Source organism: Sciurus vulgaris, assembly GCF_902686455.1.
Source record: "Sciurus vulgaris genome assembly, chromosome: 14".
In the NCBI taxonomy this organism is placed as follows: domain Eukaryota; kingdom Metazoa; phylum Chordata; class Mammalia; order Rodentia; family Sciuridae; genus Sciurus; species Sciurus vulgaris.
The window spans coordinates 67564351-67580627 of NC_136475.1; the positions used below are offsets into that span (position 1 = coordinate 67564351).

The 16277-nt window shown below is 41.0% G+C and overlaps 1 protein-coding gene across 3 annotated transcripts in view; it reads left to right on the plus strand.

The window, feature by feature from the left end:
* Positions 1–13662: 13662 nt before the first annotated feature.
* HNRNPLL (heterogeneous nuclear ribonucleoprotein L like) overlaps positions 13663–16277 on the plus strand; it is a 36363-nt gene continuing 33748 nt past the window's right edge. Inside the window, exon 1 of one of the 3 annotated variants that reach the window (XM_079109586.1) lies at positions 13663–14246. In XM_079109586.1, coding sequence (XP_078965712.1) covers positions 14046–14246 — 201 coding nt within the window. In that variant the 5' untranslated portion in view covers positions 13663–14045. The remainder of the gene's footprint in view (positions 14247–16277) is intronic. The other 2 variants (XM_079109585.1, XM_079109584.1) reach the window with 2 other exon arrangements.

Below are 16277 nucleotides of genomic sequence, written 5' to 3' on the forward strand. Positions count from 1 at the left end.
ACTACCTGGGTCTCAAAACAGCACCAGATGCAAGGAGTTTGACAACAGAATGAAAGCATTTCTTCAACTTTTAATTGCTTTTCACCAAGACCTAATGGATCCAGAGGACCAAACTATTTGGGGTAGAGGTGGAGGGGTGAGGGGCCATGTCTTCCAGCCATGAACTAGTTATGCCATTAACATAGACCAAACATGTTTGTATCTTTCCACAATGTCAGAACTTGTTGAATAACAATCAATTCACAGGCTATACCTCTTTTAGTGGTTGCATTTCAATGAACCTGATCGGGTGGGTCACTTGATAGTCATAAGCCCAGTTTAATCTTAACTACTATTATCTGTAACACTCAAGTCGCACATCATATTTTATACAAATATGTGGAAAGGGTGAAGGAGAGAGGGAGAGAGAGAGAGAACAGAAAGACTAAGAATGGGTTAGGGCGGCTGCAGGGGGGCTCAGGAGGCTGAAATGAGAGCAAAGGCAGAGAACAGATACCAAATGCAAAGAGTAACTGCAAGTGGTCAGAAAAGACAAAGAACTTGTTCAGGGCACAGAGTCGTTAAAGCACAGAACTTATTCTAGGCCAGGGTCTTGACTGTCAGCAGTTTCAGAATGTCACCTTGAGATATTGGAGTGGGCTGGTGTGTGGTCCACCTGGGCAGAGAAACCTGAAGCCGTAGGACAGAGAATTAGAGGTTCATTGTTGCAGTGATTTTACTGGGCAGGTTTGTGACAGGTGACCAGGTGACAGAATCAGTGTGCCTCTGTGTCTAATTCTCAGGGTGCTCCTCCTTTTATGAGTCTCAGATGAGGAAGTGGCTTCATTTGATGGTCTTGTGTGTTTGATAAGCTCATGGGCCTGGTTTTCTGTTATGAGTTTGATACGCCCACACATTCATGTGCTTCTGATTAATTCCATAAGTTCACAGGTGGTCATTTTTATTAGCACAATTAATTTGTCAGTTTGTACCTTATGGTTGTGCCAGGCAGATGGTGGTTGTTTACTTGGATAAGGTGTACAGTCAATCTACCCTAGCAATTGCTCTCAAAATGGAGTAGCTTACGGCAAACTACTGCTTTAAAAAATGGAACCACTCAGGGCACAGTCTGAAAACTACTGTTCTATACATCATGGAGTAACTTTGAACAGGGCATAGCCTGCTCCCCACACTTCCTCTCCACTCTCTCCAGATTCCTGCTCATAATCTTCTCCCTTTTCCTTTCTACCTCAGTCTACAAATTCCCCAAGCCTCAAGGCATAACTCTTCAAGTCAAGCATCAGGTAGCTCTGTCCTTGTTTATTGATTTAAATATGTACCCCAGAACAAAAGAGGGTGTGTGTTGACCATTCACACCTGCCCCTCTGCCATGGTTCAGGTTCACTGGGTCAGCTGCTTCTCAGAATAACGTTATTGGGACTTGCAAAACAAGTTCACCTTTTTGAATGGAGCAAGGAACATAAAGGTTATATGTCAACAATGTTTTTGTACTTTCATATTCCAATGATGTTAGAGTAGCCTCCATTCTCTTTTTTTCTATATTACATACTTATATTACTCAGCACATGCTCATGATTGAGGTTGTTTCTTGTGCTCACATCCATTACATAAGGGAATGAACACTGTGTCCTGCAAATATTACATGCTGTAATCCTTAATACTTTAAAAAATAATAAAATTGGGACTTGTCAAATGTTTTAAGGAACTTTCTCATTGATGCCAAACATACATTTAGCTTACTCAAATTCCATGTTGGTTGTCAGTGATTAAATAAATTCTGAGTTCATTTTTTTTTTTTTTTTAATTTTCTTCAGAATTAGTGGTAGTTCTGAATTTGGGCAGGCTCCAAGAAGCATTCGGCAGAATGGGAATCATGTCAATATTAATGAGTCACTCTGTTCTTCATCTGAATCACATACCAGTTTTGTGAGCACAAAAAGACCGGGCAGGACTCAAATCTCACGAATCATCTCAGCTGTTTATTCAGAAATGAAGTCTCACACAGGAACAGGAAGTCTCACACATGAAATGGTGTCGTGGATCCACTTTCCTGGTGGAAAATGAGCCACTGAACAAAGAAAGGGACTGGGTTTATACAGGTTATTTTTGAGGGGTGGGCTAGTGATCATATCAGTTTGGGCAATCAAGAAACAGCTTCATGAGAATTTGAAAATTAGTTTTTATTGGGCAATATTTTTACTTGGAGAAGAATGGAGGGTCTCGGGTGAAGGTTCAGTGCTTGTCTCTTTCCCTTCAGGGGCCCATTGTACTGTCACTTGGAAAGGATGTATTTGGAGAAGGATCAATGCTTTGGTTTCCTTTCTAGGTATTGTTCTGTCATTGGGAAAGAATGCACTGAGAAAGCTATCAGTGTATGGCTTTCTTTTTCACTCCCTTTCTTAGGTCTCACTGTTTGGGTTTTTTTTTTTTTTCATTTTTCATATCTAATAAATTTGGTTTATGGTTTTTTAAAAATGATTTCACGATCATCTAAAAATGTTTCTTTTGATGATAATTATTGTGGGAAGATAAAAATTATTTTTAATGGAAACATGTATCAATCTTTAAAGATTAACTCTCCTCAGAAGAGTTTGTAAATCATAATAGTACTCAGTTTTAATTTTACTCCCCTAATATTGTTACTGAGAAATATATTAAGAAGACTGCTTAAAAGTTTCAAAAACTTCATCATCTTATCTAAAATGTTCTTTTAAAAATTTTCAAATTTCCTTCCAGCTTTGTCCATACACACATACATTTTACATAGGTGGAGCATACACCTGTGGTTCTTAACTGGGGGTGCTCTTGTGTCCTAGGGGAGAGTTGGAATGTCTGGAGACATTTATGATTGAAACTACTATGTGTAGGTGGTGCTAATGGAACGTAGGGGATAGAGTCCAAAGATGTTAAACATTCTGAATTGTACAGCTCGCTCTCAGTAAAAGATTATCTGGTCCAAAATGTCAGTGGTGCCATAAACTCTGATATAAACACACACACACACACACACACACACACACAATTGTTATTGTGTTAAGCTTTTAAAAGTTATTCTTTATTACACATTCTTTATTACACGATTCTTATAATTATTCCTTAGTACATCTAATCTACTTGATAATTTAATGATTCCTCTACCCTTAATGTTACTTTGTTATGCTTATGGTTTCTACAAATTCTCTTAAGTAAAATTACTTTGACAAAGTTTTTTTGTTTTTGTTTTTGTTTTTTGTTTGTTTTTTTTTTTGGGTGCTGGGGATCGAACCCAGGGCCTTGTGCATGCAAGGCAAGCACTCTACCAACTGAGTATCTCCCCAGGCCCTGTATGGTTCTTGTAGTTGGTGTAGCACAGGCCTTATAAACACTAACTTTGGTAAAACACATTACAGTTTGTCAGAATTAAAGTCTACCTTTGATTATAGTTTCTAATGCTATCATTTTCTAAGTGGGAAGAATGGTGCTGGGGGAGGATTATAGCTGTCAGTTTTTTCTATAATGATAATGATGTTGATGATGATGATGTTATTATACTGGATATTGGACCCAGGGGTACTGTACCACTGGGGACTGGGGAGTCCTTTTTATTTTTTTATTTTGAGACAGAGTGAGTTGCCCAGGTTGGCCTCAAATTTGGGATCGTCCTGCCTTAACCCCCTGAGTAGCTGGGATTACATACCTGGCCAATTTTAGTTTTTTGAATAGATAGTGTGCTTTCAGGAACAGAAAAGATATATCTTTGCCGTCTCATTATAATACCACTCTGAAATGTCATGTAAGCCTGAGGGGGATAGGTGTAACCATTGCCTTAGCCTTCTTTTAGAGCACTTGGCATAGAGACAGGCAATGTTGTGATTATATCCATGCATCCTTGTGTCAGTCCCCACCTCAGGGTCAGGTTGAAAATGTAAATTATAAATGTTTGTGGAATGGAAAGGGAGGAGTAGGAGTGGAAAAACATGAAGTAACTAACTGAATGTATTTGACTTCACTGGGGCAGATGACAGCACAGAAAGCTTTATGTTTCCATAAAATCACTATGCTGTGATTGATTCTTATAGTTTTCATATACCTAATGACTTAAGGACTGTTACTTTTACTATCACAGTCTGCTAGAATTATCTGCAGAGGATAGTAAAATAACAGTCTCAGGGCACAGATATGGCTCTTCCTTTCATTCGGGAAGAAAAAAACTCTTTAGGAAGAAGCACTGGTTGTTGCTTTATTTAACAGGGATTCAAAATTATTAACAAACTAATGAATGAAACAATGGGTTTTTAAATAATTAGAGAATTCAAAAATGGAAAATATGAGAATATATAGAAACCAGGCTGTGGTTTCCAGCAGTCCAGATCCACTCCCTGGAGGCTTACCATAGACATGTTCGCTGCATACTAAAAACTGTGATAACCAGGAGATCTCAAAATAAGGTGTACAAGCAAAGAAGAAGTTTGTCTGTCTTATGTAACATCTGGGAGTGTGTGGTCCAAGGGAGGTGTGGCCACATTCCATGGAAAGCATCCAGGTACCTGGCCATGCCTTACAGTGTTGTGCATGGTAGAAACTGTCTCAGCACACATCTATTCTCATATTTGATTGGCAAAAACTTTGTTGCATGGCCACACATAGCTGCAAGGGAGCTGAGTGTCTTTATGCCCTAGCTGAGATTCCATGATTTCAGCAGAATTGGGGAACTGATTTCACAGCTGCAGGAGGCTAAGAATGAGAATCAATTCTTTCAAGAAGGCATCAACGATGTCAGCTGGATTATCAATCATTGCATCTGTCCCCAAACTGAACTGTGATGCCTGACATATCACAACTAGATCCCTCTAAAATGTCAAAGTAAAAAAAGTGAACAGCAACTGGTGCTTCAATTCATTTCATTTCTAGAGCTTTTGTCTTTAACTCATTCTGTTCTGATTTAGATTTGAATCTTTAAGATGGAGCGTGGAAAATCGAGGCCAATAGGTAAATTTCCTTGTTTGCTACAATACTGGGCAGAGAAAATATTTTAAAGTTGTGAAGTAGGTGGAATTTGTCTTTGGCAATCTCAGTTTTCTTCCCCCTTCTTTTCTCTTCTGATGGTTTCTGTCTCTGAGCATATAGTAGCCTTGTGGTGCCTTTACCTTCAGAACCCCTCTCTGTAGTATACATAGGACTTTTCTCACTTAGTGTCCCCTCTAGCTGGTCGATAGGGCTGGAAAGTGTGGGACAGAGAAGGGGTTTGAGGAGTAGTTGAAATGCTCTGTGTGAAAATAACTCAATCTGAATAGGTAGAACTGTTGCCCTACCTAGTTTAATAGGTCCAGATTTTGTCTTACTATCTGCAGAAGCAACAACAAAAGTTCTATGTCTAAATTGCAAATGTACAAGGTATTCATGCAGAAACATTTGCAAACATTTTGTAAAATTTCCTTCTTTCTGCAAAAAAGTTGCACTATGGAAACAGTCAAGTAGACTAACATTCTTCTAACTTTGGTCACTCTGGTGTCAGTGTCAGAACAGCTGAAGCCACCTTAGAGACTTTGCTTTCAAGCTGAGATAAAACTCAACTGACTTTTTTTTTTTTGTGGTGCTAGGGATTGAACCCAGGGCCTATGTGCATGCACGGTAAGCGCTCTACCTCCTGAGCTATACCTCCAGCCCCCTCAGCTGACTCTTAATGATAGGAACAAGGTCAATTTGACTAGCTTGGTCTTAAACAACTAACAAAACAAGTTACAAGGGGCTGGGGAGATAGTTCAGTTGGTAGAGTGCTTGTCTCACAAGCACAGGGTCCTGGGTTCAATCCCCAGCACTGAAAAAAAAAAAAAAAAAAAAAAAAACCAAACAAACAAAAAAAAACAAGTTACAACAGAACGTGTGATCTACTTAAACCAAACATTCAGTTTCTTCAGGTGAACTCAGAGTATAAGGAGGATTCACTCAATAGCTATTTAATTCTTCTTCAAGTACTTTCTGCACCATAGAGACTGATAAGCCAAAATTACACCCTTCAGAATCTTGCAGCTCTCATTTTGTAAATACTTAGGTTCCAACCATAAAAGTCTATATATGGTATGGTATGTATGGTCTGGAAAGCTATTTCTTCTGATAGGCATGGTTGTGAAAGGGTGTTTTTGTTCTGTAACACTGGTAACAGAGATCCCAGTGTTCTTGCCAGCTTTGAGAATACCAAGAAGCATAGATGGTGCATCCATGGTGCCTGTGCAGTTGGAGCTGACTGTGGAAGAAGCTGTTGGCTTCCTCAATGAGGAAGACCTCAGTTCTTTTGGTTCTAGTTCTAAGGCATGGTTTTGAGAGTAACTCCAACATTTTCTATCCTTCATTAAGTGCTTTAATGCTTTTCTAAACTAACTGGGGTGAATTCTCTTTTCTGTGACTAAACTTCTACTGATATTGTCTATTTGTTTTTAGAACCACTCATGTACTCATTGATATTTTAGCAAATGTTTATTAAGGGCCTTCTATTAACAGGTGACGAGGTACATTTTTTCCAGAGGCATAAAACAATAATTCTAACTCCCACAAATTATAGGTTGTTTAAAAATAGATCCATGCAAATAGGGCAGAAAAACTAAGAGTTCCAATTCCAATAACATCATCATAGATACTTTATATGTCTTTACCAGTATAGTGAAAAGTAGATGAGAATTTAGAGACAAAAGATTAGTCCCTCTAAGCTTCATCTGCCAAATGGAGACAGTAAGATCCTACCCTGCCTACTGTCTACCCTATAAGGTATCTGTGATGATCAAGCAAGGTAGTCCATGTAACACTGTTTTGTACATAGAAAAGGGCTACCCACAGAGGGAAATGAGAGGAGGAGAAGAGAAGGGGGAAGGAAAGATGGTGGAATGAGACAAACATCATTACCTTATGTACATGTATGATTATACAAATGGCGTGACTCCACATCGTGCACAACCAGAGAAATAAAAAGTTGTACTCCATTTGTGCGCAATGAATCAAAATGCCTTCTGCTGTCATGTGTAACTAAGTAGAACAAACAATAAAAAATACAATAAATACTATACAATAAAAGTACAAATATGGGCTACATAGTTCTGCTTATTTATTTATAATTAGTAATAATAGTAACTTTATCCCACAAAGTTTTTGATACCAAGTGGTTATGGTAGCTATCTTTATTTTTAAATTTACATATTATTTTGTGGTAGCATCTTTCAAGAAAACAATTTTTGTTTGCCTAATTCCCCAGTTCGGTGTAAATATTGAGTTTCCTATAATGGTGTGCTTAAAGTCAAAGAGTAAATTGCTTGCTTTGTAAAGGAATTTTGATAATATTCACAGTAGGAACATCTTTTGTTAAAATCCTTCTCTAATTTATTACAATTGGTTAACTTACAAATTTAAATGAAACATTTTGATATATCCAGTACACAACAGGTTATTTGAAAAGTAGAATTGTATTTTTAAAATGATCTCATTTAAATATAGATGAAGAGTAAATCAAATTATATACCAGTCTTTGAAACACCTGCATAGACATAATTTGCTAAGTTTACATCCTTTTTTTTCTTGTTTCTTTTTGAGCCAGATCAACAAACATCTGGTCAGTGCCTAGTGTGTACCAAGCAATGTTCAAGATGCTGAAGACGGGAAGATGAATGAGATACACCATTCCTTGTGCTACAGTCCAGTCTAACCCTGTCCAATGTCCCTTGTATATGTGGTTCTTCATCACTATTGTGATCAGGACACTGAATTGTAAATTTTATTTAAATTTCATTGCTTTAAATAGCCACATAAGACCAGTGATCACCATATTGTACAGCATAGGTCAAGGTCAAGCCAAATAGCTGACTTGTGTCTACTAAAGAGAGGCTACACAAGTAATGTAGTTTTTTTCTGTATTTAAGTAAAAACGGCCTATTAATTTTCTAGTTGTAGGGGTAAGAATGAGGAAAATTTTGCACTACTTTGGAAAAGTAAATAGGAACAAGGGAAACAATTATGCAATTCTGTGAAATCTGTTCTGTTTGATTTAAACGTCCCCTGACATTCAGAATGCCCAGCCAGGAAAGCTGAAGACAGAGTCCAAAGCTGAGATCTATATAACCTAGGTTATATGTTATATTTAGTATATTTTGTCTTTTTTTTTAATAGTAGTCTCTGTATCAAAGACCAGAAAAGAGGAATAAGTTTTAATCAATTTATTTTTTTAATTGAAAGTACTATTAATTCACATGAGTCAGAGAGAGAAGTGAAAATAATTTATCACTTCTAAGACTAAGGGTAACATAACAAGAATTTGAATTGTACCTGTCATCTGGTGTATGAGCACTTCTAAGAACAATCCATTTTATTTTTTCAGATATTTCACAACTTTTTAAAAAAGAGGCCAAATATTGTGGAAGCTGGAGTCCCGAAAATAAGATGTATATGCAGTTCTTGAAAGGGTATACAGCTGTGGTTACACTTGACTACACTGGGAGTTAATAGTGCTCAAGGCACTTCCTGCAGAGTGCATCCTTCCGGAACTGTGGTTTTTCACCATAACTAACCAGAGGCGGGTTGAATAGAAGGGGCAACAGAGCCACAGTGCTCTTTCAGCAATGGGACCACTGTGTTCTTTCTTGGTGATTTCCATTAAACAATGAAAGGGGTATCATCAGACATAACTAGCTTTGGATTTCACAAAATTTCATAGAAACAATTGGTTGGTCTCCGAGTAGCTGGATTTTATGTTAAATGGGATCTTAATCATAACGCACCCCTATTGCTCCAATCCTTTAAAAATGTGGCTCACAGTAAGGTGAAAAGGTTTTGACTTTTACAGGAATTAAGGCAGGAAACACAAGTGTTATATATTCAGTGAAATAGTAGCAATATTAGAAATTGAGTTTGGGTATGAAAACCTCCAATTTGCATCTCTAGTCCAATAATATATCCATCAGAAAAATGGTGACACTTTTCTGGGCCTTTTCTATAGAAACTATATTTAAAATAATAAAACAGTGTATTATAAGTTTTAATATCACATAGAAGTGAATTGAATTCCTTATACAAGTAAAAATGGTGAAAACTGTAAACTGGTCACCACTTCTCAGAATTACAACTGTCCGTAGAAATTAGTGAATGAATTAGTATCAGGATAAGTGACTATGAATTAGGTCCATATGCCCATGGTAGTAATCAGTACAATAATTCAATTATCATTCTTTTGATGAAAAGTACTGGCTCTGCAATCAGATTGCATGGGTTTCAATCCTGGTTCTCCAGTTTACTAGTTACAGCTGTAGGACAGGTTTCTTAACTTTTCCTGGGCTGTTTAATTGTATAATGGACAGAGTAACAATAGTGCTTCTGGTAGAAGGTTTGTGTCATAATTTATTGACATGACCATGTTAGTAGTTAGCCCATTTTAAGTGGTTGCTGCTATTATTGCATGTGTATTATTACAGATATGTGTCTTGCAGTCTCTCTTGGATATGTGCCTTGTTTCTTTAACTTGATTGCAGATTTGAGAAGGCAGGGACCTGTGTGTGTAGTTTCTAGTCCCCTCATCACCTATTACAATGTCATATAGTTTACATAGGTCAGCAGTGCAATTTTAAATTACAAGCACAATTTGAGGTTAGATATGAAGGACCTTGACAGTTTCTCTAGGCCTGAATTAGGACTGTTGTTTGGTCTACTGTAACTTCTGAGTCCTAGCAGTGAGAGTTCTTGGTTGCTGCCTACCTTCCTCAAGAGGATCCAATCTAATCAAGCACTCAGAAAATTGGTCAGAGGTACAAGGCTGTAATTCACAAGAGGTTCCAGATGGTAATGCATTTAGGAGGTTGCTTCTGATTTTCTTAGACATTTATGACTATTGGGCAGTGTGTAATTTCTTTATCTCATCTAAGTCAAATCATGTGGAATATAACTTATGACCTTCCTCCTGAGCTCTTTTCAGGTTATAGTTTTGAGCTAGTTAACTGTTCCTTATCAAAGAACCTACTGTTAGTGTCTGAACAACTTATGTGCAATAACCTGAAATGTTACCCATGGGTCAATGAACTGATTGATGACCTATAAAAATGCTTTCAAAATTTTATGTATTTTTTACTCAGTAGTTACTAAAAAAATGAATAAAGTTTAATACTGGTACATATTGACTCCTACTTACTTTTGGTGAAGTAAATGCTGAGTACAGCAGCATATGTTTGGTAAGACTGAGTTTCCTTACCAATTAGCGTTTAGTTGCATTTTTTTAAAAACTGGGACATCGATTTTATTGTACACTTAGTCATAGCATCTTTGTTGATTTGGAAAGGGAAAAGTAAATGATGATTTCATCAGTACAATCTGCCGATAAAATGCAGGGGCAACAGGATATATATACACAACAGCAGAGTGCCTTGATAATCAAAAGGTTTGGAACTGTTCCTTGGGGGCTGAGCCCACAGATTTCAAGGCTGAATGAGGACCCCCTTTCTCTCACCCTCTGGGGTCTGCAACGCTAGCATGAGAGGGTTTTCTTCTGCAGCTGGACTGACCCCCGAGTCACAGGGTCCCACAGAAGTTGGGGGAGGCCTGCAGCACAGGAAGGGTCAGCATAGGTGGGTGGACTGCTCAGCAGTGGAATGGACAGGGGCTCGAGTTACTCCTTGTATCAGTAACTGCCCAGAGCAGACTCAAGATGTGACTACATGATCTGCTCCATCTCCTGTTTTGCGCCTCCGCCTTGCGCTTCCCAGCGCCACTGCCACCATCTTGTGTCCCAAGCCCCAGAGTTACATTTTAACTTGGTATAATTCGTAGGACATTGAGAATTTAAAATATATTCGCCATCATAAGAAACACTTGGAAAGTTTGTTTAAGGCTCTATAAATCCATAGTTGTGAGTGAACAGGACCTCTCAAACTAAATTCACCTTGCATATGAAAATATAAGTAAAATTAACAAGTAGTTGCTCATACTTATTAACAAAAGGAATTATGTGCCGTCATTCCCAAGTATTTCACAAAATGTTTTACTGTGTCTTCTAAAAAAAAAATCCAGTTTTAAGCTGTTGGGGTTCAATATTGACCGATCCCCAGAGAGTCAAAGTGCACAAAGATAATGCAAGACACACAACGAGGTTTTATTGCAAGCTCGAGCTTGGACCACAACCAGCCTCTCAGACCACTACAATGGCTGAGTGGGGAGTGGCCCCAAGGGGTGAGAAAGCACTCTATTTAATAGATTTTCAAGCATTCACACACAAAGACCTGTATATTATTGGTTAACATTTGAACAGCTAAACATTTGTCCTCTTTGGTTGGGTCCCGCCAATCTATTTGATTCTCATTGGGTCCCGCCAGAGCTGAACAGTCCTGGAGGAAGAAGGGAGGAGGGAAGGGGTGAACTATGCAGGAGATGAGTCGGGGCTAGGTCCACCTGTTCTTGATAGTTAAGGTCCCCGGGCAGCTGCACGTTCCTGGGACAGGTATCTCTTAATAGCCTTGATAAGCCCGCGGGCCCAGAACGTCTTATTTGTCCTGTATTGGCTCTTGAGGGCGCTGTCGCAACTGCCTGCATCCTGGTGATTAAGATAGTTTCTCATTCCTTAGTGTTTGCGCACCCTTTCCTGTGGGGGGACTTTACAAATGTCACCCTGTTCTCAACAAAGCACCGATTCTTTTCTATATTTTCAAAATATTTTTTTAGTTGTCCATAGACCTCTATTTATATCGGTGCTGAGAATCAAACCCAGTGCCTCACACATGCTAGGCAAGTGCTCTACCACTGAGCCACAACCCCAACCCTCTTTTCTATATTTTTAATTTACTTGGTGCTAGGGATTGAATTCAGGGCCTCAACTATGCTAAGCACACCTTCTACCACTAAGTTACAACCCTAGTCTTCTTTTTTGAGCAAAACAAAATATATTCAGAACAGCCACCTCACTCCATCAAAGGAATTTCCTTGTGGTAAGCAGTTATTCTTCTTTCCTGATCTTTTAGGCTGAGACCACTACAAGAAAGCAAAGGGTACTAAACACATAATCCAGGTTATTTAGATCTCAATTTTGGACTCTTGTCTTCAGTTTTCCTGGCTGGGCAATGTCTTTACAGTCCAAATTGTCAGGAGACATTGAAATCAAACAGATTTTTTGAGATTGAATTCCGGGCCCTTAACCACTGAGCCACATTACTAGCCCCCCCCCCCCCCCCTTTTTTTTTTTTGAGAAGTTTCACCAAGTTGCTCAGGGTCTTCCTAAATTGCTGAGGCTGGCTTCGAACTTGGGAACATCCTGCTTCAGCTTCCCGAGCTGCTGGGATTATAGATGTGTCCCACCATCCCTGACAAACAGATTTTAAACAGAACTGTATCCCTTTTTACTTTCTCAAACCATTGTAGCGCTTGGAATTGGATTCTAAAACGATCAACAATGTAAATTATAAAATACGAAAACACTTATGTTAAAGCACTCTCGGCAATAATTTTTTTTTTTTTTTTTTTTGAGGAAATATCTTTGGAAAGAATTGGGCTGAAGGAGGAAACAATCACACTGATAGGTAAAGAAGGCCGCATTTAGGAATGAGGGACAAGGACAATAGAACATAAGGACAACTAGGTTGCTTTAGATTTGCCAGTTTCTCTCCTGAACGGTATACTGGGCCTTCATTTACGAACGACCACTTTTTAAGCATTGTTGAGAACCTAAATTGTGCTGGAGACTGTACAGGGATTGGGTTTACAGAGAAAAGAGCATAATTCCTGTCCTTAAGCGCGCCTCGTTTTCAAAACAGAACATCTTAAGAGACAGATATAAAGGGCCCTGTTGTTTATAGAAGGAAAAAAAAAAAAAAAAACAGCAACTTAAAGCTTAGACAGTCCTTAGAGGTTCCAGGTTCCATAGAGGAAGAGAACTGTGAACCAACAGAAAAAAATCGATAGGGTTTCGTTAGCTTTCGAAAATAAACCATAAAGTGAAATAGATCATCCAGAAAAGAATCAGGATGAAGTATGGCACTTTGGATGGGAAGTAGCGGGGACTCAGACAAGTCGGTTTGTCATTAAAGGGTTCAGATTACAAATAATCGATCCGATTGACAGGCGCCTGTGGGGAGCGTCTCCCACAGACTCGCACCTCGCTGGCGTTCAGTCCACGTCGACAGCTCTTCTCGAATAATCTGTTAACCGCACAGGGAGCCCACCCACTTTCAGCAGATTTTGCACACAACCTGGGGTAAGGCTAGACTCATGCTTCTAAACCCTCTTCTCCCCTCACTCCTTTAAGTTTTATGACAGTGCAGGGTGTTTTCAGGGATGTTAGAGGTTCTCTTCATCCTCCTTTGAAAAAAGAGAATAAAAGCATTTAAATCAGCGGGAGGGCGGTTAACAACCGCAGCCCTGGGCCCACCGCACGCCTCGTCGCCCCTCGGGATTCACTGGTCGCCTCGCCTGGAGCAAGAGACTAACAGCGCCAACGGCCACCGGGCCGCAACGGCTGCAGAGCGGCGCGCGGCGAGCGTTGTGCTGCTGGGACTCGCAGGCTGGCGGAGAATTCAGGAGCTGGGAGCCAGGCGAGGCCCGGCCGTGGGCGACTTTTGACAAACAGACCTTCCAGCCAATTGGAAGCCCGGTCGGCTTTCTCCCCTGCCAATAGGGAGCAGGACCTGGCTGGGGGGCGCTTCCCGCGGGTTGCGGCTGGATTCGATCCTGCGCGACGGCAGTGAGGGAGGGGCGGAGGCTTGGCTTGTACGGCTGGGAGCGGATTAGGGGAGGAGGGAAGACCGGAAGCCACGGTCGCGTCCCCAGCCTTAGATTCACTCCCCGGGGCTGGGAGCAGAGACCGGGGAGGAGGGAGAGGCTGAATGTTGGCTCGGTAATAAAGGGGAGCGGCCGCTCCGGAGCCTCCTCCCGGGGCGCCCCCCTCAGCCCGCCCGCCCGCGCTCTCATCCACCGGGCTTCAGGGCGCGCGCCCCCCGCGGACGGCCCGGCAGCCGAAGAGGCGCTGCCCGCGGCGGGGACTGGCCGGCGGCATCCGAGGCCCGCACCTCAGCGCCACCCCCACCGCCTTCCCGCTGGTCCCTCCGGCCGCCGCCATGTCCTCCTCCTCCTCCTCCCCCAGGGAGACGTACGAGGAGGACCGGGAGTACGAGAGCCAGGCCAAGCGTCTCAAGACCGAGGAGGGGGAGATCGACTACTCGGCCGAGGAAGGAGAGAACCGCCGCGAAGCGACGCCCCGGGGCGGGGGCGGGGGCGATGGCGGCGGCGGTGGCGGCGGCCGGAGCTTCTCACAGCCGGTAACAAAGCGCGGCGCCGCGTCCTGCGTGCCCGGCGGCTCCCGGGGAAACAGGGCCAGGCGGCGGGGCTTCGGCCGGGCCTCGCTCGCGCGGCGTTTTCCTTTTCTGCTGCGCTGACGCGACGGCCCGGCGCCGGGCCCTCTTGGGGCTCGTGTTCTTGCCTCTACCGGTTTCCCGCATCACGAGCTCGGCCCCGGCCGGGAGTCGGCTGCCCGGCCCTGAACTCCGGGAGGTCGCGGGGTGGGGGGCGTCGCTTCCGCTGCGGGGGGCTTTGGAGCACGACTTGCTCTTTGTTGGTTAAAACTCTGGCGTGGGCCGGCTTTGGGACCTCCGCTCCCTGGGGCGCCTCTGGCCACAGCATCCCCGAGCCGGGCACCATCGCTGGAGGGCTTTCGTCACCTCGGTCCTGAGGAGAGAGCTACTAAATGACAAATTAGGCCCTGGCGTGCACACCCTACTTCCCCTGAAGGTTTAATTAAAACATTATTTTACCTTTGCAGGCTTGGCGTACATACTTGGCTACCCAGTGTTGTGATGGTGGCTCAGTACAGTTCGGTTACAAAAATGTGTTGGCAGGTGTTTGTACACCCTTACTTTCAAGTAAAGCAAATCTTGTTAAAAATTACTTAAGTTCTTCATTGACAGTTTACTCCAAATTTGCCCCGCAAAAGGAGGAACTGAACTCCGGGCTGTATTAAACACATTTCTTGTCTTTGGTCGGAAATGTTAGCTAGAGGCAGAAGGAATGTGCAGACCATTTTTTATCCGCAGCAAGTACTCAGCTCCAGTTGGATGGAGACTTTAAGGAAACAAAGCGAAGCAAACGTTTCTGCCCTTTTTTGGTGCACCATACTGTTAATGACTTAGATGTTCTTCGAACATTTAATATGTTTGAATTGTGACTTAATTCATCAAACTTTTAACTGGAACTTCCAAAGTTGTCCACATCTATATTCTATTAGATTAAAGTGTTTTTTCTCCTTACTCTTTATAAGAAGCAAATTGGAAAAACCTTTTAAAGCTTTTTTTTTCTTTGGAGCTTGTGCAAAAAAATTCTGGTCACTAGTCCCCATTGTTCTCAAATATGAAACTGTGATGGATATGATTGGACCACATTTTAAAAAGGAACTTCTTCCTCCAAGTGAAAACGTTTTCTTAGCTACGTCTTTTGATTTTGCACCTATTTGAAATATTCAGACTGTAACTTGGTAGTGTGAATAAAGGAGATGCTTTTCTTCTTACGAAGTTTCAGTTCAAAATCAACTCTTGTGAAGGTTGGAAATAAGAATGTTGTAACTGATATTTAAGTATATTTAATTAGTGTACTTCTTTTGCCAAAAGTCTTGATTGGGTTTTTTGTGTAGTGCCCTGAAGAAATGTCTTAAGAAATGTCTTAAGTGTCTTGGAAGATACTTGGAAGATCAGTTCATAAAAATTTGTTTTTGAAAACGTAGAACATTAAACAAATAGTATTATTTGGGCTGTTCAGGAGAAAGTGACACATAACATCAAAGTGAATTGTGTGGAGTAGTGGAAATAGCACTAAGCAAGTACTTGAGGAGGGTCAGGAGACTAAGCATACAATTTATGTGACCTTGAGGAAGTTAATTACTGCCCTCAGTTCTGTTAGTCTGAAACTAATGAAAGTTGAACTACATGTCTTCCTTACCTGAAGCCTTGGTTAAGTAATGAACTTAGTGCACCTTTTAAATTACCCAAGCAGAAACTAATATGTGCAGATTGAATTATAAATTCTAGGTTTCGTTAATTGTACTACTGTTATATTTCTTAGGAAAGGTTGAGTTGCTTTCATTTTACTGTAGAATTAATACTGTACTGTGGAATATAATGAGGCTTATTTCTCCTGTTTTTAAACATTTTTTTCTCCTTGTGAATTTTGGCCATTTTGAAATGGTTTAAGCTATGGAAAATTGTATATAATAAAATTCTATTACGGGATAGGCATTCCTTGGATAGAAGTTTACTAGCTAATGCTTCATCTTGCAGAAATATGGTAATTCATCTAACCGA